This window comes from Monomorium pharaonis, chromosome 1, assembly GCF_013373865.1.
Source record: "Monomorium pharaonis isolate MP-MQ-018 chromosome 1, ASM1337386v2, whole genome shotgun sequence".
Taxonomy (NCBI): domain Eukaryota; kingdom Metazoa; phylum Arthropoda; class Insecta; order Hymenoptera; family Formicidae; genus Monomorium; species Monomorium pharaonis.
Window position 1 is genome coordinate 34,225,741 of NC_050467.1, and position 24,486 is coordinate 34,250,226.

Here is a 24,486-nt window from a genome sequence, read left to right on the forward strand (position 1 = left end):
TTGCAGAATTACATGAATGTCTAAACAAAGAGGAGGAATGGAGAAAACTCCTGAAGATAGATAATATGGATAATCTGCAAGTGGAATTTATAACATGGCAAAATAAAATTGAGGCTGTCATATTTATAGACATATTTTTAAAAAATAAATTAGAGGATACGTCATTAAATACAATTTTTGTGGATGGCACATTTGCGACCGTTCCGAAAATGGAAGATCGCAATTGTCAGCTATGGACGATATTAGCCAGACAAAATGAAAGAGTGAGTAATAATAATTGTGTAACGTATTCTCTTAATTGTAATAATCTGAATGTGATATTATGTATTAATGTAAATTTTCCAATTTTTAGACATTTTCAATCATTTATGCACTTATGAGAGGGAGAACAACTAAAAACTATGTCGATGTTCTCGAAAAAGTAAATAATATTTTAAATTTGCAACCTAAAGTTGCAATTTGCGATTTCGAGAAAGCTGAACAAAAAGCTTTAAAAATCGTTTTTCCAAATGTTAAAATTATTGAATGCTTCTTTCATTACAGTCAGGTAATGAAACGTAATAAAAAATATGTATTAAGTAAATCAAATATCACATTGTTTCATTACATTAATATTTTATTACAGGCGTTACTGGACAATGCAAAGAAGCATCATATTTTACAACGTAAGAAAGATAATGAATCAAAATGGGGCTTCATAAAATTAATAACTGCCTTGGCTTTCTTACCGCCAAATTTGATTCACGAAGGATTCATTTTGATAACAAACATAATTTTTAACATAGACGAAAACGAACTTAAAACCGTTTATTAATTATTATAAAAAGACATGGATAGATGGTTTTAAGCCCAGTCTATTTTCGGTATACCAAAGAGTAGATAGGACAAATAACGTTTCAGAGAGACATAATCGTGAGCTCAAAGAAACTCTGAAAGAACATTCAACAATTTTCGAATTTTTAAGTATGTACAATGCACATTCAAATATAAATTTTATATGTTTTTATATGTACATGTATTTACATTTCAGACTCTTTAACGGAACATCAAAGAAAGATTCGAAGCTTTTTGAGGAACGACAGTTTTTGGACACGATCGAAAAGATCCAAACAAAATGAAATAAAATTAAATGATATTTGGAACATAATTGAAGAAAAGGGAGAGAATATAGACCTATTATTAATTCTATATAAATTATCAAATCTTATTGGGCAAAATTAAAAAAAAAATAAAGATACGCTAGAGTTTCTTATGCGTTTCTTCTTAATGTTAATCCTTTTCTCATTCTATTCAAAGCTCGCGTCCTCTCTATCATCAAGTTGAGTGCATCTTGAAATTCTGGAATGGTACATTATTACAGTGGTTATATAGTGATGTTAGTAATAATTCGTGTGTAAATAATAGTAATCCAATTAATTATTATTTGTGGGTATGATTAATTATGTCCTATATATTGACAAAGAAAAAGAGCAAAATATTTTACTAAAATACTTGTTATTCCTTCCGCTGTTCCTTATTTTCCTTTTAATAAAGATCACGTTCCGCTGCAGCCACAATAGTAGTAATGTGATATATTTCTTCTGTAATTCAGATCCTTTGCGACAGGATTATGCTCCAGAAACATATTGTTGCCTATTAAGCTTTTTAAATTCATTAAAATTCATTAAAAATTATTAAAACTGATTTAATTTATTAAAATTTTATAAAATTTATTAAAATTCATTAAAACTCATTTGATTCATTAAAATTTTATAAAATTTATTAAAATTTATTAAATTCATTAAAATTCATTGTTATTTAACAAAAAAATAAATATATGAATTTTAATGAATCTTAAAGACACCTTAATAAATTTTAATTAATTTTCAATTAACGAATCTTACTGAATCTTAATAAAAAGGGATCAATTGAGAGGGATTTTCAGTAAAAATTTTAGTAATACATTTCCATTAGGGAAGCTCAACGCTGATTACTAAAACACCGTTACAATACACAATAAAACAAAATAATCTTGTATAAATATTATATAAATATACATATACAATTAAAACGTAAAGTTTTTATCATAATAAGAATAAGACCGCGTAAAAAATACTATTTAAATCAAAATAGACCAATTAACGATTATAATAGGATCTTAGGCCGGTATTCATAGTCGGATCTTATATTTAAGATCATCTTAAGTACTGTCTTAAGATGTCATCAACCAGTCACAGAGCCGTATTAGCATCTTAAAACATTACTTGAGACGATCTTAAAAATAAGATTCGACTATGCATACCAGCCTTAGTGCTAAAATCATTTTTCATCTGTAATTTATTGTAAATTTATTTTCAAAAAATATTTTTTAAAGATTATATAATTATTTTTCATAAACCATTTAGAAATGATACAAAAACTATCATCAACAATATATAGAATATATTTTTAAAATGTACTGAAAAATATTTATGGTATATGAACTTGAAATATTTTTTATATTCTTTGATAAAATGGTATAAATATTTATTTTTAATATTTTCATAAATGTTTATCATAATTTTTTTGATACCTGATAAACTCGGACATAAAAATATGTACAAAATATTTATTATAAATATTTTTTATCTTATAAATATTTTATAAATATTTTATAAATATTTTGTGCTATCTGGGATCCTTGTAATCTCTTCTCGTTTGGTCTATTTAGATTTAAATTGTAATTATAAACTTTTTACTCTAACAGTTAGAAATAGTTTAAAAATACGTACTATTATTTATCTTTGATACGCTTTTACAATATGACACTTTTCATATTGACGCGCGCTGTACGATCGTACACGGTGTACACCTTTGCGTACTCTTAACGCGCGACAGTGTTATCAACTTTTAGAAATAAATTTATGGATCCTAGGGATTTTCGAGAAATGCCAACATTCCTCCGCCATTTTTTATGGATTTTGTCTTGTAACCTTCGTGCACAAGCACAATAGCACGGAACGGAATCAAAATTTTATAGATATGCGTTATCCGTAATCCTAACGTGAACATTGACTACGTGGTACATGTCCACGTCGTTAATATTATGAGGGCGCTGAAGGACACTTAAAACATGGCTATGTCGACTCTCAGCCTTTTCTGGCATATGCTACCCCCTCCACAGCCGCAGCTTGGTACCAAGTCTGGAAATCTGGCATGCCTGCTGATGCGTCGAGCAGCTGACACCGGGCACCGTGCCGACGACCGCGCCGATTCACGCGCCGCTACGCCGACAGCCAGGCTGGCCACCGTAAATCACAGCGCCGCTAGCGTCAGGCCTTAGGGCCACAGCGTACCACCGCACCGCTGCCGCCGATACCGCACCCGCCGCCAATCGCCGCGCCGACCGACCGGCATGCACGCCGCCGTAGCCAACCGAGACATTACGCCGACACCGATCGCACGCACCGCCGCCATAGCCAATCAGGGCACCGCACCGATCACGCGCAGGCACACGAGCGCATGCCGCGACATAGTCGCCAGCACATGACACACGAACACCTCGCATTTCGAGGCCGCACATTGTATATAGTAGCTTAGGGCATTGTACATATTAGCATAGGAGTTGTTATTAATAAATCATAGTATTGAACCGAATACACCGTCTTCTCACTTATTCGAGCCTGAATCCCGCGGCTATCCGCAGCCAATAAGGACACAGGATTCTCGGTTACAACATTATTAAATGCTTAAGTATTGACAGTATTATTAATATTGTTTATGTAGAATATAACATATTATTTAATGTTATGTGATGTAGTTTTTAAAAAGTGAGCATTTGATGAGTGATACAATAAAATACAAAATATAAGTTTTTATTAAGTATAGTATTAAATATAATAAGTTTTTTCGTAAAAAAATATTGACACTACAGATACTATATTAATATAATAATACTTATTATGTAGTCAATACTATTTATAATATATAATTAATATTATTAAAAATACGTGTTTTTAAATAAATGTATGTATAACTTATATATAAACTTTTTACACACACTCACACTTACATACATTCCTACAGAAAAACTGATTAATTCCTTAAACATTATCATTTTGTATTATTTCCATTAGTCTGTTTCTCTTTAGATTTCCTTCCTCTTTTAATTCATTACTGACAGCCAGCGGTTCCATTTCGTATTGCATGTCATGTATAATAACAGGAATCTCGATGGTATCATTGTTTAATAAACAAATGTTGTGTAAGATGCAACAACTAACTATATAATATGGAATTAAATCATTTCGTGTCATTGGCAGTTTATTCAATAAGTAACGCCATCGTCCTTTTAGTAATCCAATTGCTCTTTCTACAGTTGTTCGGACATATGACAAGCACTTATTAAATTGTATTTGTTTTCTGGTTAAATGACCATTATCATAAAATGGTACCATGACATTTTTTTGTATAGTATATGCTGCATCACCTAATAGATGACTATCTTCGGGGAAATATTCCACAGTGCAATATCGTTGTACTCCGGAATAAAGAAACACTCGCAGAATTGCAAAGTTAGCATGTCGTGAACACATCCTGGCATTCCAGCAAACACATGAATAAAAGACAAATCATCTTTACAGATAACCTAGAAAAATATAATTATTTTTTTATTTCTTATTAAAAAAATTAATATATATTAAATTTTATAATTATATACAATATTTTAAATTAAATAAAAAATTTAAAAATGTTATTATTTCTTACTTGTAGCTGCATAGAGAATCTGCCTTTTCTGTTTATGTAACTATTAGCATCTTTCTTTGGCCGGGTAATGTTTATGTGTGTTCCATCAATAATACCTAAAACTTTTGGAAAGCCATATAATCTTTGAATGTTTGTCCATGTTGTTTTAGCTTCTTCATGAGTAGGCCATCTGATAAAATAATTTCGAATACCATATATTACTCGGACAACTCTCTTAACACATAACCATGCAGTTGATCTTGCTACATCAAATCTTTCACATATAGAACGATAAGAGTCTGGTGTTGTCAAAACATAAATGGCTATTAATAATTGTTTTTCAAAACTAATTTGTTCTCTTCCTCTAATTGAAAAATTATTCAATTTTGGCCCAATTAAATTCAATAAAAAATAAAAAGTATTACGGTTCATTCTGCAATAAATAATCATATATTATTGTTAACACAAATGTTTTATATTAATAACAATATAAGATAATATTATTTTATTACAATATTATATAGTTATTACATTAATAACAATATAATTATACAATTACAATTAAGTAATAGAACTAATCTAAATTGCGATTTAAATTCAATATTTGTATAACTTGCTACAACATGTTCTAAATAATTTTTTATTTTTGGTATATTTCTCCTTTCGTTTGTGTTATTATTGAACAAGATATTTTGTAATTCTTCATCATCGTCATCACTGTTACTAGACGATAAACTACTAGAAGAATCAAACATGTTTTCGAGTAAAATATTCTTCAATAATAACTTTTCCATAATAATCATAATGATGTTGATTAAATTTGTATATTCCTTTTATTGACTTTTGTTTCTTGTTCAACAATACGAAAGGAAAGAGCCTGTAAATACAACATATTAAATAATTATTATCTATATATCCAATAATTTTTTATATTGATTAGTTAAATATGAAAACCAATAATTTATTTCAAGTAATTTGTTAAATTTTATTGTATTTTTTATGTATGCGTCACAACCACACATTACAATAAAAGATATTAAGAAAATTTTAATGTTCCTCTCATTATTTTTTTGCTTTTTATTTATTAATAATATTAAACTTTATTTTACATTTAAGTATTATTAAACAAAGAAAAAGGATTACCTTCAATTTACTGATGAATTTCAATAATAGTAGAGAGGTTATATAAAACACGTGCGTTTTCTCTCTCTCTTATTGCCTGTCAAGATATTTCGTTGCTATTTGCACTAAATGCACTCATTCGGTCGGTCTCTAATTACTCCCAGCTCCCACCTGGGATAAAACGAACGCAGCGTTGGAAATTGTCAATACTACCAACTTAACTTTTTCTCCCAGCACCAGTGAAAGCTATTTTTGAACGCAGGCTTTAAGTAAAGCAGAGATATCATGTATCGTATTTATGAAACTTTTTTTGGTAATAACTTTTTAACGAATTACGAGCGGCGGCTAAAATCTCTTGAACAAAATTCAGAAGGATGACCTTGATAACATATGTCAAGGTCAAGGTCATCGGAGCTGGGTCCTCTTTTGTAAAGGTTTACCTTGATATCACAGGCACACAAAAAAGTGGTTGGTCCGGCGGACTAGACTAGTCAACACTTATGTATTTTGACCCGCTAAATCCGAATCCAAGGTCAGAATTGCAAAATTAGCTCGCATTTTCTAACCTAAAAAAAAATTTTTTTTTAACTGTTGGTCCGGCAGACCAGACTAGTCTATCTGTATGTATTTTGACCCGCTGAATCCAAATCCAAGGTCAGAATTGCTGAATTGGCTCATTTTTCCTAACCTCAAAAAAGAAATTTTTTTTATAATGTTGATCTGGCGGACCAGAATAGTGTATCTTTATGTATTTTGACCCACTGAATCCAAATTTAATGTCAGAATTGCTGCATTGGCTCATTTTTTCCTAATCTCAAAAAAAAAATTTTTTTTAATCTTGGTCCGGCCGACCAGAATAGTCTATTTTTATGTATTTTGATCCACTGAATTCAAATCCTAGGTCAGAATTTCTGAATTAGCTTATTTTTTTCTAACCTCAAAAAAAAAATTTTTTTATAATGTTAGTCCGGCGGATCCGAATAGTCTAACTTCATGTATTTTGACCCGCTGAATCCAAATTGCTGCATTGGCTCATTTTTTCCTAACCTCGAAAAACACTTTGTAAAAGCAGTTTGGATCACAAATGTATAATTCGGAACGTGCAGGCTTGCGTAATTACATTACCCGGGGAAAATTTTCTAGAAAATCACAAAAGTCAAGATTACAGAAAAAGGATGAGCAGAAATGATGGAGAACTATAGAAAACTAGGTTGCCTAATGAATCTTAAGTTGTATTTCTTAGATTCTCATATCGACTACTTCCCAGAAAATCTAAGTGATTATAGTGAAGAACAGGGAGAAAGATTTCATCAGGACATCAAGGAGATGGAGTATCGATAGCAAGGCAAGTGGGATGTGAATATGATGGTTGATTTCTGCTGGACGCTTAAACGTGATGTCTCTGTGAAAGGAAAGAAACGTAAGCGAAAGCCATTGCACAGAACCTTCGAGAATAAAAGAGATATAATAGAAAAAGGTAATGAATTTTCTACGCTATTCACAGAAGCTCAAACTTACCATACGTATTGAATTTTCCCCGGGTAATGTGGTTACGTAAGCCTGCACGTTCCGGATTATACATTTGTGATATTATATGAAAGCAGACATTTCATGTATTTGAAACATATCTGAAACATGTCTGAAATATTTTTTGAAATATTTTATAATTTATTAATAATTTTCTAAAAACTTTCTAAAATCTTTCGATGCTGTGTGGAGTAATTATCATTACTCGAAAAAGTAATTGATAATTATTAACTGATAAATTCATTAGTAAAAAACTATGCCAAAAATAAGCCCAAAGCGCCCGAAAATAAAATATATATTATGTTAATCTATACAAAAAAGATATAGAAAATGCATGGTTTTAGTTCTTAAAATGTCCGCCGGAATTTTTAAAAAACTTTTTTCCTCCGTTACTTTAAACTGCTCCAGCGCCGCCTGGTAGACATTTTAGGAACTAAAACTATGCATTTCCTATACTTTTTTTATGGTATAGATGGCATATATTTCATTTTTGGGCGCTCTGGGCCCAAAACCCCTTACTGTTTTTAGCATATTAGTGCTTTCTCGTTGTAATCAAGTGTAAAATCAGAATAATTAAAGTTTATTAAAAGAAACTTTTATTTAGAACTCGATAATGATTCATTAAGAAATTCAGTTATCTCAAGGAAATCAGAGTATAGCATTGAAGTTATTATATTGTCACGTTCCGATTTTAATGTTCGTTTTGGGTCAATACATTTAAGTAATTTACCCGGGGATGGACAGGTTTGTGAAAAAATTAATGTTTACCGAAAACATAACGAATTTTATAAATTTGGTAACGAGGATCTGTTTTCTTGATATTTTTTAAATGCGGAAAGTTAATTTCAAAATCAACTCTCTTAAGTTTATATTTATTTTGTTTTGAAGATTTTTTAGAAGTTTGGGTCAAAAGTTTATCTAATTCAGTTATTAATATCAAAGGATCGCGATTTGAGATTATTGCTTGATTAATTTGATATCTCAATCTTTTAATTCTCACACCACCCTTTTTGAGCATTAAATATTTCAGAGTTAGATTTAAATTTAAAAATTCTCTGTTGCCACACCTGAGGAAGAGTTAGGATTCAGGCGATCTGTTGCCACGCTAACGTCAGCGACAGAACCCGAAAGATCTGTCTCAAAGCTGTTATGAGTGACACATTCATACCGACAAGGAAGGTGTCAGTAGCACTAATGACGTAACTCAGTCAGCTGCAGCAGTCAGCATCGAGCGCATTGCGTGAGGTTCCGCGCAATCCGCTCGACAATTAGCGCAATGCTCCTTAAACAGCACTTGCTGTCTAAGCAAGATTTTAGAATACTAACCGATTTACGCCCTCACGCAATCCTCCCCTTCTCTCGATCCAACTACTGAATTAACGGATATATAAACCGCCGAAAGAAAGTGAGGGACGGGTCAATCCGATGCGGTCAAACCGTGATAACATACAACATTCTACTTTGCGAGGTCGTCGACAGTGAACTCATAGACGCGACACTCTGCCTTGCGGGGTCGCGATCTAACCGCACACTGTAAAACAAACATTACAATAAAGTGTTAAAAAAAAAGAATGGTGTGTGACTAAATACCGTTCTCGCGAGATCTCTGGCAGCGATCCCTAACGTACTCCAACGAGGGGTACAACAACGCTCTTGGCAGCGACAAAGTTTTGATTTGATCTGTTGCCACTCAAATGGCAGCGACAGAATCAGAAGGAAACTTAAAATAATCTTGATAGAGAAATCAAGTTAATTACCTTTATTCCGAAAATCTGATTTTGAAACAACAAACTCTAAGGTTTAAAACCTGAGTAATGCTACAGGCTAACTGCAGATCAAGAGAGTCGTTTGATAAAACTAAGATTTAAAGTTCCGACAATTAGATTAGCAAAGATTGAGACTAAACTGTACTGAGCTGAACTGAGCTTAACAACTCTACTTAAGCGTTTTGATTCCCTTATTTATACCTAATTTCCCTCTACTTTTTTCCCTTACGCAAACTTAATTCCTAGTGGAGGAGGAAGGTTTTGTCTCAGGGTGTAACTCTATGCTCTATCGATTTTGATTCCGATATCAACCTGCGCCTGGTATCACCAATAACCGAATAAGAAATCGATACTCATGCATTCCAATATTAAGTTGAGTTTAAAATAATTATTGCAATTTAAGTTTAGATGTTCCCGCGTACGTTACAATATTATCACGACAAGTAAGTAATAATATGTGAATGAGAGAGAGAAAGAAAGAGAAAGAAAGAGGGGGGAGAAGGGGGAAAAGAAGTGTGAGCTATTAAAAAAGCTCTTGTTTTAAAAAATATCATATTTCTGACGTAATTTTGAGATAATTTTCTGCCAAAAATATGTTAATGTGTACGCGTATTACGTGTACTCATGGATTAATTATATTAAATACCCCGCGTAAGTATTCGTGTCTGACAGTCAATTAGGTAAAACACAACCCACTCGGCATATAATATTTCTGAAACATTTTATTTGAAATATTACACTTCTACAGCAATATCACAGAAATATTTCATGACCGTTCTGCAACATTTCTGCAATGTTTCAATGTCCGTGATTTCATGTCGATTTATGTTTACGGATACATATTTGTTATAGATCAATTCAATGATGTCAGAAAGATGCAACATGTCTAGTTACGTAATAAATTTATAAATAAATATAAATTTACAGTTTTTTACTGATTTTTACGTATGCAAAATAATATATGGAGTAATTTATAAAAATATCTGTTTCTGACTGTTCTTATGATTGTTGTGCCACTTATTTCCGAGACACGGTATTTGGGATCGCTACCGTGACTCCTCGGGTCAGGTTCCGTAAGAGATTAAGCCGTTTACAGAATAACACTATATAATTACTTTTTCTTGAATACAAGTGAGTTACACTTATTCGATTCGTGATACCCGTGACAAATATGAAGTGTCGAGATATTTGCGACATACGTTCGTCACTGTATGGCACGCAAGTAAGCCCGCTCGTTATCTTTACATCGGTGTTTATATACACCGATTTTTGGCGTATATGGGGAGGGTACTTCCGCGGTCACTGGCCTTCGGTCAGTGCACTTGCTTAGCCAGCAATTGCTAGCTACGCAGGTTCCACCCCAAAATCAGGAGATTTTGGGTGTTGTTTATTAAACGACCAGGTGCATTGCCTGGTGCGACGTCCGGTATGTAGGCCGGGCGATGCTCACGCGCGAGGTGTCTTGACACCTTTTATCGCTTGCGACATGTCTTGTGTGAATGCATCACACTCACAACATGATGAAACTAGTTAAAATTATGTTATATGATTGGTACACATAAAAAATTAAGTTTTAAATTGGAAAACGTATCGCAATTATTTTTGAAACAGGTCATTAGAATCTGCCATAGATACACATGTTATGTTTTGACAAAAGTATAGAACATTTTATTAAAATATTTTTTAAAAACAAAAATATCAAATACAATAAAATTTTCTTATGATAGCTATTTTAAGTGTAATTTAATTTTATATTACTTATGCAATTTTTCAAAAACTTATTAAATATATTTTAAATGCAATATTGCGTTTAATATTTTATAGAAATATTATTTGTGCAATCTAAATATAATGTTACTTTTATAATATCTTAGGAATATTTTTGAAAGATTATATTTGCCATTTTTCTTTTATAATATTACAGAAACATTCAAACATGAAAGCAAACTTTTTTATGTTTCTAAAGGATTTCAGAAATATTGCATTTGCAAATTTATAAAAACACGAAGCAAATGCATTTCTAAAATATTTCAGATGTAAAATTACAATTAAAATATTAATGAAATATTTCTATATCATTTTCGAACGTTATATTTTAGCAATGTTACATGCCGTGTGGGTACTATCTAACCCATAATATAATAATTATTTCTTTTAATAATTTAAAAACTAAGCTTTAGACAAAATTTTGAAAAAGAAAAACCCATCTCAAAGTTAAGTTAAGAATATGACATTTCAAGTACAAGAGATTATTCTATACCATTCTATATATTAAACTTTATTTTTATAACAACGGAAAAAATTAATATATTTTACATGTTAATTTTTAGATATGTATCTAGAAATCTATTCTTATTTCTAAATATGTCATAATATGTTATATAATGCTGTGTTTTATTGAATGCATACATGCATCAGTCATCACACGTATTACAAAAAAATACAGGAGCTCAAAGATAGACATGAGACTGAAACCAGCAAATAGTCCAAGTAAACCGCCAAAGGACGCTGTAAATATTAATAAATATTAATATATTTTTATAGATTATGTATTTATACATATATAGAACTTTTTATGTAAGATCTGTTTATCTTACAAAAATATCTTACCAAAAATATTGCGCCAGCTGTAATTGACTGCTCGTCGATATTGAAAACCGACCAAATCATTAAAAAATACATGTATTATAGTGTGATTGAGTAGGCTAGTAGCGTTACTGCAAATGAATAATGATGTTATTAAAATATATTTTTCAAACAGTATGTAGATTATATTTTAATAGCATATAATATAGTTAAATTTAGTCTTCGGCATGGAATAGAACAATAGAGAAACACACCGTGACCTCTGGAAAAAATTTTTTCCTCTTCCTTTATATAATTTTTTACAATTTCTATATAAACTTTATTGGCTCAAAAAATTTTCTAAATTTTTAAATATAAATTAGAACACTTTTAGAAATATTAAGAAAACATTTTTTTAAGAAATGTAAATATTTTTTCAGATTAATGTAATGTTTAGAGATATAAAAAGCATGGTTGAGTAATACGTTGTTTGTAATGTTGTTACTAATATTATTAGAGAAAGATCACCAATACAGGCATATCACTTTGATATTGGATAATATTTTTTAATTATAATTATTAGATACTTGTTGTCACCACTGGCAAATAAGAACAAATAAAAAAATTAGCTTATAATCGATCAAACTGGCAAATTTTGTTGAAAAACTACAATGTTTCGACCATCGCTTTGGGCCCTTATCAAGTAGGATTGAAAGTAAATAAGTTATGCTCGTAGTTGTAGCTGCGAGAAAAATATTAAAAGAGTGCTAAAGTATCTGTCAAACTTGATTAAAATGAATAATGTAGAGTCATTCGTTTATCTTTGTTTATGAAAATATTCGCTTTAAAATATAAGTTATGTAGCTTATACGTACAAATGAATGGTATTCTGCGGTTCGGAATAGATTGAAGAATAAGACTGTGTTCGTCGAATTATGATTACAACCCGTAAAAACAAGGTGATAGTTCTAAAAATGTCCAATCTTCAATTTAGTTCTAATTTAAAAAATAAGTTTCTGATGGATTTAGTGGAGAAAGACAATGACGACGGTAGCGTTTTATACACAGTAATAAAGCTTTTTATTAGAAATAGTACACGGATTAAAATGCGATGCGTGACAATATGCCTCTGCGCGGTACCTTTTGTGTGAACTAACAACAAGGAGGGGAGAGAGACGAACAAGAGCTTTTTCCCTATATCGTGCCCATAGTTCCCTAATGAACATAGATAGGGCATCCTTCCGCTGGACAAATAATATGCAGCGCGGCAGCGCCCTTCGTGCCACTGCATGACACTACTCTCCGGGCCTTAAGCGCATTAAACAATGAAAACATCTAAGCGTCCATTCCAACAGTTTCTTTTAGAGAAAAAAACAAAGCATAAAGGATTTTTGGCGACTCAAACATTTTATTATGTTGGTAAGTAGGAAATCTATAATTTTGAAATCTTTATTATTGATTTAATATTAAATCTTTATGTAGAAAGAATTAAATTGTACAATCACTATTTTCTATCTTAATTTCCAGAATATATATACGAGGGTCATTCAATAGGTAACAAAACAAATTGCTGTAGCTCATAAACGGAAATAATTGTTTGAACGATTTCCGTAAATTTTCAACATTCTTTCGTGGATTTTACTACCTTTGACACTCTTTGCAACTAAAAATCTAATCACTATACGTTGTTCTTCCGTGATGCAATGCTCAGGCGTCGTTATCTCGCCATTGTTATCTGAAACATTTAGAGGTTATGTTTACAAAATACTTTGGAACAGCTGATCAGAAACCATCATAAGGATGCCAACTTAACATCCTGAAAGTATTGTACTGATAAAATAAACCGTTTTTAAGCTACAACAATTTATCTCGTTACTTATCGAATGATCTTTGTATTTTGTATCACTTAATAATACATGAAATGGATCTCTTTCCATTTTTTCACTTTATACTGCCACATATATTCACATATATAATCGAAAAGTACAATTAACCGTCACTTCTTCGCTATGATCACACGGGAGAGGTTCAGTGGCGCACAGTACAATTGGACATGTTGACCACGTGCTATTAGACACGAAACATTGCGCACCGTTCAATTGCGCACAGTTCAATTGGACACCGTTCGATTGAACACGGTTCGATTGCGCACCGTTCAACCAAACGCATATTAAATATTCATACATTATGGCTACGTTTGTGTGCATAGGTTAGCGACTTAAACGGGGTGAGTGCGGGAGGGGGACCAAAGGCCTCCTTGCACCCCCTTATGTGTATGTGTATATGTAAAGCATTCATTGTACCACATGGATTTGCGACTTAAATGGTGTGCAATTGAACGGTGTGCAATTGAACGGTGTGCAACTGAACGGTGTGCAATTGAATGGTGTCTAATCGAACTGTGTCCAATCGAACGGTGTCTAATCGGTGTCCAATCAAACGGTGTCCAATCGAACTGTGTCCAAACGAACTGTGCGCAATTGAACGGTGTGCAATGTTTCATGTCTAATAGCACGGTGCGCAATTGCAACGTGTCCAATTGTACTGTGCGCAAATAAAGGCCTTTCTGATCACACACAAACACACGCACGCACGCACGCACGCACGCACGCACGCACGCATACACACACGGGGGGAGTGGTGCGGGAAGGGGGCCTTAGGCACCCACCCCGTCGAAGTCGCTAACCCATGTTGTACATTGCAAACAAAGTAAAGTTTATATGTATTAGCAGATTTCCAACACAATATACACGGTGTACAAGTTTGCGGAGTACAAGTTTGCGGTATACAAATTTGCGGTGTACAAGTTTGAGGTGTATAACTTTACGGTGTACAAATTTTACGTGTCCAATTGCACAGTGTACATTTATATCGTGTCCAAATTGTAATTTGTCCAGAATTAATTAATTATTCCTGTGTACAAAATTCCTGTGTCGAAATGAACCGTGTTCATTTGAAATGTGTACATTATTTTGTGTTCATTTTCAAACCACTCCCTTTTTTTCCATTTTTCTCGCAACGCTTTCGAACATTTTCCGCGAGTGACTCAACCCTAAGTTCGGCCTGAGAAACAAAGTTCGTACGGCCCTCGTGAGTGATTCAAGTTGGGGCATCATTAACAATCAAGTGCGGAGTTCCGTCCAACATTCTCACGGAAACCAACCGCCCTCGACAAACACTCTCAGGAATCCAAGGAAATATCCAGCCACATTTTCACTCGCCCGCACATTCCACGCCGGTCAATAAGAATAAGTCATTCACTCAGATTCGTTTTTCTCTCCATTTTCCCTTTTTATTGTTCTCCCATATATACTGTTGTCACTTCATTAAACAGCCACCCCCGACTTAACCAATCACGGCAGTCATTAAGACGGAAACGGTGGAGTCAAATCAGAGCGACACGGGTCCTTCTCGACCAAACCTATCGGGAGTTTTTAGAGTCGATACGTTCTCCGACCGCCGCACAGTGGGAAAAAAAGCTCTTTTTTTGGACAAAAATCTATCGACAGTGCAATTCTCAACCGATTTTAAGTTTGTTTGGCTTTTTTTGCTCGTTAAGGTTTGCTCTTTGACGTAGTGCTGCGGCATAATATTGCTCTCTTGTACATCCATGAATCTTGTAAAGATTTAGTATTTTTGACTCTTATAATAAATGTTATAATAAATTGTGATTATTGAATGTTTAATTTGACCTCAAATTCGTGTTCCGCGGCCCAAAAAACATATATGTACCCATTTTGAGGTAAACATGTTCAATATCATAGGCGAAAAGTTATTATTTGGTAGCATTTTAATGCTTTTGATTTTAATGCTCTATTCCTATCCGCCATTTTGTATTTCAACTCTATATCGATAATGCCGCAGCACTACGTCAAAGAGCAAACCTTAACGAGTAAAACAAGTCAAACAAACTTAAAATCGGTTGAAAATTGCACTGTCGGTAGATTTTTGTCCAAAAAATGAGCTTTTTTTCCCACTGTGCGCCGAGGACTCAACCCGAGTCCCTCCTCCCTTTCATTCTCCGATCCGCAAGGACTCACCCCAAATCCCTCCTACCACGTTCTCCCCCGTTAGCTCCCCAGAACCTGAAAACTAATCACCATCACTCTCCCCTGCATCCTCGACTTCCAGCATAGAATTCCTAGAAGAAATTCCACCTCTCCCACCGCGTTATTACTATTACAATAAAACCCGGAAATCACGATCTAATAACGCAATTCCCACTCAAAACGGACCCCATACCTCCCCACTATCGCGACTATACCCTCACGTATGACGCAATAGACCTCGATGTTTTATTTTCCGTAGTATCGTCCCTCTTTCCGACAGATCACATCCCTGTTTTCCTTCCTTGTTACTTCGATCCTTTTATCGTCCCCACCGATTTTTTAAATTTCTTCCTACCGTCCGCGGCGATTCTGCAGGAGATTGAATAAAAATCTCCCTAACTTACTAAGCGACAATTTGTTAACAACACTTATACTTATATATATTGCGCCCGAGTCGGAAGATCGTTCGGTGCATCGGGATTTCTCCGTGGAACGTGAACGTTGTCCCTTGACTACGGATGTTGACGTGTTGTCAAGGGAGAGTTGAGCTTGAGATTTCGAGCCGAGCGGACGTGTACGGTTATAGTCTATCTATATGAGAGAATAAAGTTTCAAGTTTAAACGAAAGAACCGGCTATTTATTTTGCGTAACTGCGTCGCGAGTGGAGACAGTGCGTGAGCGCAACATCTTTGGGGGCTCGTCCGGTCTTAACGGACTGGCGACACAAACGAGCTATGGTTACGTGTTACCCCGTCTCACTCGGATTTGATGGCGGCTTCTTCCGCGGAGGAAATGCTTTTTACAAGGAAACGAGCACGTGCATTGGAGTCAGCGGTAACCAATCCTGCAGCGGCTGAAACGGAAGTTCTTCAGGAACTGCTTGTGAAGATGCACTTTTTGCGCGAGGAGCGGCTGCGCAGAGAAAAGGAACACAACAGAGACAGCGGGACGAGGAGCTACAGATTCTTCGTTCTCAATTACAGCTAAGTCTTTCCAATAATCGTGAAAGTGGTGACGCGGGTGACGCAGGGTCGGGTCGTGCGAATTCGACTCGCGTTTCCGCGGGCAAAAGAGGCGAACGCTTAGAGCCCGGTTTTAAGTTAAAGCCCGATACTTTCGATGGAACAGTTTCGCTACAGGAATTTCTCTTGCAGTTTGATTTAGTTGCTCGTGCGAATCTTTGGAATGACTCTTTTAGCTTTGGAATGAGCCATCGCTCTCGCTTCTTGTCTGCGGGATAAAGCACGTTCTGTTTTGGAGTCTGTTCAGAATCTCGAAAATTTAGAATTCTCGGAATTGAAATCCAGGTTAGAATTACGCTTTGGGGGAGACACGTTCCTCTCAAAGTTGTTATATGCAGTTTGCAAACCGTAGACAAAAATTCGGCGAAGATTTTGCTACTCTAGGAGCAGAATTAGAGAGACTCTCTCAATTCGCTTACCCTAAATGTTCTTACGCGGTGCGCGAGAAGATAGCTTGCGCACAATTTATTTCGGTACTTTCAGATGAAAATATTAAAAAAACTTTGCAGTTGGAGGGGATTTCCTCTCTTTATGCTGCCATTGAAAGGGCAAAAACTTTGAAGATTATCCTTAGGGAAAAACGCGAAGGAGGTTCTTATTTTAAAAAGCGAAATTTTAATTTTGAAAAGAAAGCTGCTTTGAGGAAACAGAAAAGAAAAAGGAAGAATGGGGAAGGAAAGAAACATTTTGGGAACAAAGTTTCTAAAGAGTGTTGGACTAGTGCGAAGATCGGACATATCCGGTCTGAATGCCCAATGAAAGGGGAAAACCGGGTTAAGTTGAACTTCTCGGAGCGAGTTCAACTTCCGCGAGAAATGCTCCGATGATTAGACGTATGGAAAATTGTTTTTTTAATTCTGTAAGAGAGGAAAAATTTATTTATTGTGGAAGATTAGAAGGAAAAACTTGTTCCTTCAAGATTGATACGAGTTCCGATGTTTCTATTGTGAATTGTAAGTTTGTAAAAAAAAAGTAAAAAGTTAAAAAAGAAATCTTATGTTTTTAAATATCCCACGGGGGAGACAGTCCCTGTAAATTATCGAGTTTTTGTAAAGATTGAATTGGTGAAATTTTCTTTGGAAGTTCCAATGTTTGTTGCTGATATTAAAGATGATTGTTTGTTGGGAACGGATTTTCTTAAAATTGTCAATTTATAGGGAATTTTCGATGCTGCTTTTGGTTCAGAAAGTTTGAATAAAAGTGATTCTTTTTGTTGTTCTCGAATTATTGAATCTGTAGAAAAGAATCCTCTTTTCTTGAAGGAACTTGTTGAGAAAAATTCTTATAATTTAAATGAGATGGAAAAAGCTGAATTTGCCAATTTCCTAAATGAATTTTAGGATGTTTTCAGAGAAACAGGAAACTAATATAGGTATGCATGTTATTAATGTAAAAGATTCTCTTCCTATTAAGGAGGTTCCTCGGCGTATTCCCATTCAAATGCGCGGAGAGGTTAATAAAATTACTGAAAAGATGAGAGCTCAAGGCGTAATTGAGGAGTCACAGGGCCCTTGGATGTCTCCCGCAGTCCGGAAGACTTTTAGTCCGGAAAAAAGATGGAAGTATAAGATTTTGTGTGGACTATAAAAAATTAAATGGGGTTACTGAGAAGGATTTGTGTCCTTTTCCCAGGATTGATGACATACTCGATCAGCTCTCAGGTAACATCTGGTTTTCCACCTTAGATTTAAAAAGTAGTTATTGGCAAATAAAAATTCGCCCTGAGGATTAAGAAAAGACAGCTTTTTCCATCGGAAACGGGCTTTGGCAATTTACGGTGATGCCTTTTGGCTTATGTAATGCTCCTGCGACTTTTGAGCGTGTAATGGAAAAAGTTTTACACTGTTTACTCTATAAAATTTGTTTAGTTTATCTCGATGATGTTATCATTTATGGAAAAAGTTTTTCTGAGATGCTTGAAAATTTAAAAAAACTTTTCTCGCGTTTACGAGAAGTCAATTTAACCCAAAGAAGTGTAATTTTCTAGAAAAAAAAGTTAAATATTTAGGTCATTATTGTTTCCGAACATGGTATTACTACTGATCCCGAAAAGATAGCTGCTGTAAGAAAATGGCCTGTTCCGCATAATAAAAAGCAATTAAGGAGCTTTCTCGGATCTTGCTCATATTACAGAAAATTTGTTAAAGGGTTTTCTACTTTGGCCAAACCCTTATATGCGCTTACGGAAAATCGAGTTCCTTTTGTCTGGGAAGAAGTTGTCTTTCTGTGTTTAAGGAATTAAAACATAAGTTATCTTCTTCCCCTATACTTGCGTTTTCAAAAGAGGAAGGGGAATTTATTTTAGACACAGATGCTTCTAATCTTGGGATAGGAGCAGTTCTCTCTCAAAAACAGGAAAGAAAGGAAAAGGTCATTGCTTATTTCAGTCGAGTTCTCAGCAAAACCGAGCGAAACTATTGTGTTACACGTCGCGAATTGTTGGCAATTGTAGAATCTTTAAAGTCTTTCCGGCATTACCTTCTTGGGAGGAAATTTTTAATTCGGACAGGTCATGTTTCTTTAAAGTGGTTGTTATCTCTTAAAGATCTGGACTGGCAATTGGCACGTTGGCTGGAGAAACTTCAACAATATGATTTCGAGATTCTACACCAGAAAGGATTAATTCATAAAAATGCCGACGGACTTTCTAGACGTCTTTGCGAATCGAGCGGTTGTGGTTATTGCTCTAGGATAGAGGAAAGGAACATTAGGGAAAAGGGAATTACTGTTACTCGAATTTCTTTTTCAGGAGATCTTTTAGAAGAATGGCGTAAGGAGCAGAGGGAAGATATGACCATTTCTATCTTTTACCGTGCCAAGGAGGCAGGAGTGCGTCCTGCTCGGTCGGAGCTGGGTGACGGAAACATTTCGGCTCAAATTTATTGGAATTATTGGGACGCCCTAAGTTTAAAAAATGGAATTTTATATAGAAGGTGGACGGCTCCTGATCTTAAATCCAATGTTCTTCAACTTATAGTCCCTCGTAGGCGAGTAACTCAAATTTTGGAGGAAGCTCATGACTCTCACGGGAGGACATTTTGGCGTCAATAAAACTCTAGATAGAATCCGGAAGTGATTTTTCTGAGCTACTTGCAAACAAGACGTTGAGGAGTGGTGTCGAACTTGCAAGGTCTGCATTTCCAAGAGAGGTCTTTCGGGAAAAGGGAGATATCCCTTACAAGTTTATAATGTGGGAATTCCATTTGTTCGGGTTCAAATGGATATTTTGGGCCCTTTGCCTTCTTTTAAAGCCGGAAATAAATATTTGCTCGTTATCGTCGATTGTTTCACTAAATGGGTGGAAGCCTTCCTTCTTAAGATTAGGGCAAAACTGTAGCGGAAATTTTTGTCAGTCAGGTGATTTCCAGGCATGGAGTTTCCTTAGAGATTCATACCGATCAGGGAAGGAATTTCGAGTCAAAACTTTTCTTGGAACTTGTGGTTCTTTTAGGAAACTGGAAAACAAGAACTACCTCTCTCTATCCTCAGTCTGACGGTCAGGTAGAGCGTTAGTATCAAACAATTATTAATTATTTTGCAAAATTTGTTTCAGAAAATCAAAGGGATTGGAATCGTTGGATTCCCATGTTTCTTCTCGCTTATAGATCTTCAAGACATAAAATTACTGAAGTCTCTCCTGCGGAGAGACCTTTATTTAACTATGCTATTTATAAAAAAAAATTTTTTTTATTTTTTTTATTTATTTATTTATTTTTTTTAAATAAATAGCGTAGTTAAATGGAGGTATTTATGCTGTAAAACTTTTGTATGAAACATTTTTTAATATTTTTTAGTTTAGTTTACGAGATATATCGAAAAACCGCAAAAATATCTCAAATTTGAAGGGTAGTTTTACCCCTTCAAACCGTTTTTGGGCATCAACTAAAAATTTCTAAATTCATGTATTCACCTCCTCTACATTTATGCCAAGTTTCATTAAAATTAGAATTTACGGTTTCGCGAGGTTCCCTTGTAAATATAGTTTGGCGATTTACAAGCTCGCAAAATGTATATCGATTTTTGAGCTATATCCCCTTTATGAAAAAATTATTTGAAACCTCCTCAGCATAAAGGAGAATTGTACTTAAAATCAGGCAGACTATTTATTTCACAACTAAATATAGTTTGTCAATTCACGAATTCGCAAAACTATGTACATTCTGATTTTCGATTTTAAATCCTGTTTTCTCTAATAAACTCCTAATTTGACTACCAAAACGATTATTTACAATGAAGGTATATACAGATGTGGTTGCTTTTGTTCTGTTTCTTTTGCTATCATTGTCCCTACCGCCTGGTCAATCAAAAGATGTGCCGCGTATTTGGCCCTGAGCCACGATTTTCGAAATGTGAGATTTTTTTTCCGAGATTCTCTAGATTCTCACAGATGACTCTGAAAACATTATTCTCAAGAGTCACTGATTGTATCACATGCGAGATTTCTCGTAAAATTCATCTCGGATGCTTTCGTGTCGGTGAAATGTAAAAAGTCACACGTGAGATGAAAAAAAAGCAATTTTAAAGGTTAACTGCTTAGTTTTATGAAACCGACCGATATATTGTAAATGTAAGTATTTGTAATTATTATTGAGAAAAATAAAATTAGAATAAATATCGATCATGCATATTAAAGTAAATTTTGATTTATATTACAACTAAGACATTTTTATTATTTTTAACTACCCTCTTCAATTAATATTAATATTAATATTAGTTTAAACTGTCCTTCTCAATTAATATTAATTTTATAATTTTGAATCAAAAATTGTTATTGAATTAACAAATAGTGTTGAATAATAACGTTTTGTTCCCACTAATAATATTGCTTTTGTAACGAGCCGTTTCTCCGCTGCCACCGAGGCGATAGCAAGGACAGGACCGTTACCCCCCACCTCGTGTGGCCGCCTCCGCTCTTCTCTGCTACCCTCACCACCGGGTGGAGGGTATATAAGCTCTCCATCAGCGATAAGGAATCAGAGCTTCCCTGGCCTGCGTAGTGAGCAGACCGTACTTCCTGGTGAAGTGAACCAGGCTTCCTCGAGCGCGTATTGAGCGCCGTAACCTCAAAACCCCGATCCTATTTCGGTACGCAGTAAGTGCTTTCCTGGCCGCACATTGAGTGGCAACGCACTGACCCGATCCGCACCCGAGCTCTCGGCCGCTTACTGAGCGGTCGCGCGTCATCCCGTCCCGGAGACGGCGCAATGAGGGGAAACCGGCACTGCGATCTCTCACCCACGCGGGGTGATAAGCGATAGCGTCGACTGATCGGCTGATACACCGATCAGCTGAGACCGGGTAAGCGAGCACCGCACCAGAGCTTCCAGTGTCGAATCTTTTTACAGCAGCGTGCTGTAAGTGGAGGGGATATCGGTCCGCCCGCTCGACACGTCGAGCGATCGACAATCGACTATGCTGTCTCCTTTTCTCTTGAGCTGTCTTCGCGCTCGGACTATCTCCTTCTATCGCGAACTGTCTCCTCGATCTATCTATTTCTATCTCGAACTCATTCCCTTTTTTCTCTCGTAGCTATACTAGTAAGCGTAATTATATAATTTTGGCTCTCGAGATACCAATTTGACGATACAACGTGTCATAGATCGACTATTTTCCTACAAACTTTTCGTAAATTTGTATAATTATATGTATAGATATAATTATCTAAAAACATTGGGTAAACATAAAAATTATATATTAAAGTAATAAAAATAAGCTAGAACCCCGTAATTATAAAATAAAGTGTTTGACGTGATTCCGAGCCTCTACATCCGATTTTGAAACTGGCTATGTTGGCGAAACTTGAATCCGGATCACAAGCAATTATAAATTGATATTGTATGGCATTGAAGAAAGCTTAAGTAAGCCGAAACGTTTGCGATCTGTACAACAAAAATTGTCGAACTAGAAATATATAATATAATTTGATACCCACCAATTACAGCGTTGACTCCCACAGCCCATTATACAAAAATTTTTATTTTATAAAAATTATAATTTTTAAAATAAGTAGCTTAAATTTTTATTTTATTATGTATTATTTATACATTACATTAAAATATATTTATTATATTTTATACATTTTTAATAATTATTAATAATAATAATATTTCTTGCTCTTTCAAATATGCCTCGTTCTTGCTCTCTTCCTCCTCTTTCTCTTTTTTGTTCTCTTCTTCCGCCCCTCCAACTATAACCTGCTCGTTGTCGGTACCAACGGGCACGGGAGCCATGTCCTGGACCATTACGACGAACTAAAAATAATTATAAATATTTATGCAAAATATTTATAAAAATATATATATATGTATATACAATGTAAAGTGTGTATTTACCAAACACAAACGCGTGCGCTATTTAACTTTTTATTTCTTATTTTTTACAAATAAATTACAATGATAAGCGAGAGAACCAATCAGCATCGGGAAAAAGTGGCAACAATACAATCGGTAACATTTTCCTTTTAAAAGTGGAATATACATATAACTTTATAAATGTTTAAAGTAAATAATACCAATATTTTGTGATTGCTGAGGCTCTTGTCGCTGCTGCTGCTTGTGTTGCTGCAGCAGTTGCTGTTGTTTCCCGTGTTCTTGCCCGTCTTGTTGCCCGTGTTGTTGCTCTTGTTGCTGCTGTGGCTGCTGTTGTTGCTCTTGTTGCTGTTGCTGCTGCTGCTGTTGCAAGAGCAAGGCCATTTGTTGTTGCTGCTGCAATACCAAATTGATCTGCTCTTGTAAATAATTAACTTTTGCTGCTGAGTCATGCGGCCCTCGCCGTTGGAGCTTTCTTTCGTCTAAAAAATATGTTAATAGAAATTATATGTTGCTAAATATTATTTATATCTGACTTGTTACTAATAATATTTATAATAGTATTAAACCTTTACTTCTTAAATGATAATAAATTATTTCAAAACTAACCTGCCATAATGTGCTCACCGCTGTCAACGCTGTATATGTATATGCAATAAGACGTGGCTTGAAACACGTGCACGTGGTAACTATGAACCGCTTTACGAATATGGCAGCACCAGTCAAAATGCACATCGAAAATTTGTTTTTCAATTGTTTTAATGGATAAACTTCCGCTTTGGCAAAAATTTCAGCAAAATCGGAGATTTCACCTTTTCGGAAGTACACCCATCATAAGTATTGTTAATGCACAAAAACGTGTTCTGAATGATTAGATTCTGTTGGATCAAAACATTATTTTCATAAAAAATATGCAAAATTAGTTCTTTTGAAATGCTTCCGTAAAAATACGCTATTTTTCATCAATGAGGAAACGTTTAATTATTTTCTCAAAATGGAAAAAATTATTCAATCATACATATCATATTTAAAAAATACAAAATGTAATTTTCTTCGTTTTTATTTAGAGAAAATGAAAGATGTTTACTATAACACAATAAAAGATTACCACAATTTAAAATTTAAAATAATGAAACGTTTTATATTATATAGAATGCGTGTATTGCGTGTAAAAACCAACTTAAAAAGTAAAAATTATAGTAGCAAAACCATGACAATACATTCTTTCGTTCGTTAAAAACGTTATATATAAAATATACATATATTTTTTATATATACCATAGATGTCGTACATTTATGTTATATTCTATTACATATTTTTTTGTGTATTTATATATGTACGTGTATTCATAAATAATTTTTTTTACGTTTAATGGCAATAAAAACATTTTTCTGATTTATTATTTTACTTTTATTAATATG

The 24,486-nt window shown here is 34.3% G+C and overlaps 1 protein-coding gene, 1 long non-coding RNA gene and 1 pseudogene across 2 annotated transcripts; all 3 read right to left on the reverse strand.

Moving 5' to 3' along the window:
- Positions 1-3,926: 3,926 nt before the first annotated feature.
- LOC114255066 lies at positions 3,927-5,138 on the reverse strand (annotated as a pseudogene).
- A 202-nt stretch (positions 5,139-5,340) lies between these two features.
- Positions 5,341-6,358, reverse strand: LOC114255067. Its single transcript, XR_003626380.1, has 2 exons — positions 5,848-6,358; positions 5,341-5,581 (listed from the first exon to the last, which is right to left on the reverse strand). It is a non-coding gene; the product is annotated as an uncharacterized LOC114255067 (long non-coding RNA).
- Positions 6,359-22,763: 16,405 nt separating this feature from the next.
- Positions 22,764-23,749, reverse strand: LOC114255104 (nuclear transcription factor Y subunit beta). The gene is made up of 3 exons (XM_036283957.1): positions 23,674-23,749; positions 23,268-23,546; positions 22,764-23,007 (listed from the first exon to the last, which is right to left on the reverse strand). Exons 1-3 carry the CDS (start codon positions 23,678-23,680, stop codon positions 22,838-22,840), a joined length of 456 nt encoding a protein of 151 aa, XP_036139850.1. The 5' UTR covers positions 23,681-23,749; the 3' UTR covers positions 22,764-22,837.
- Between the last annotated feature and the right edge of the window lie 737 nt (positions 23,750-24,486).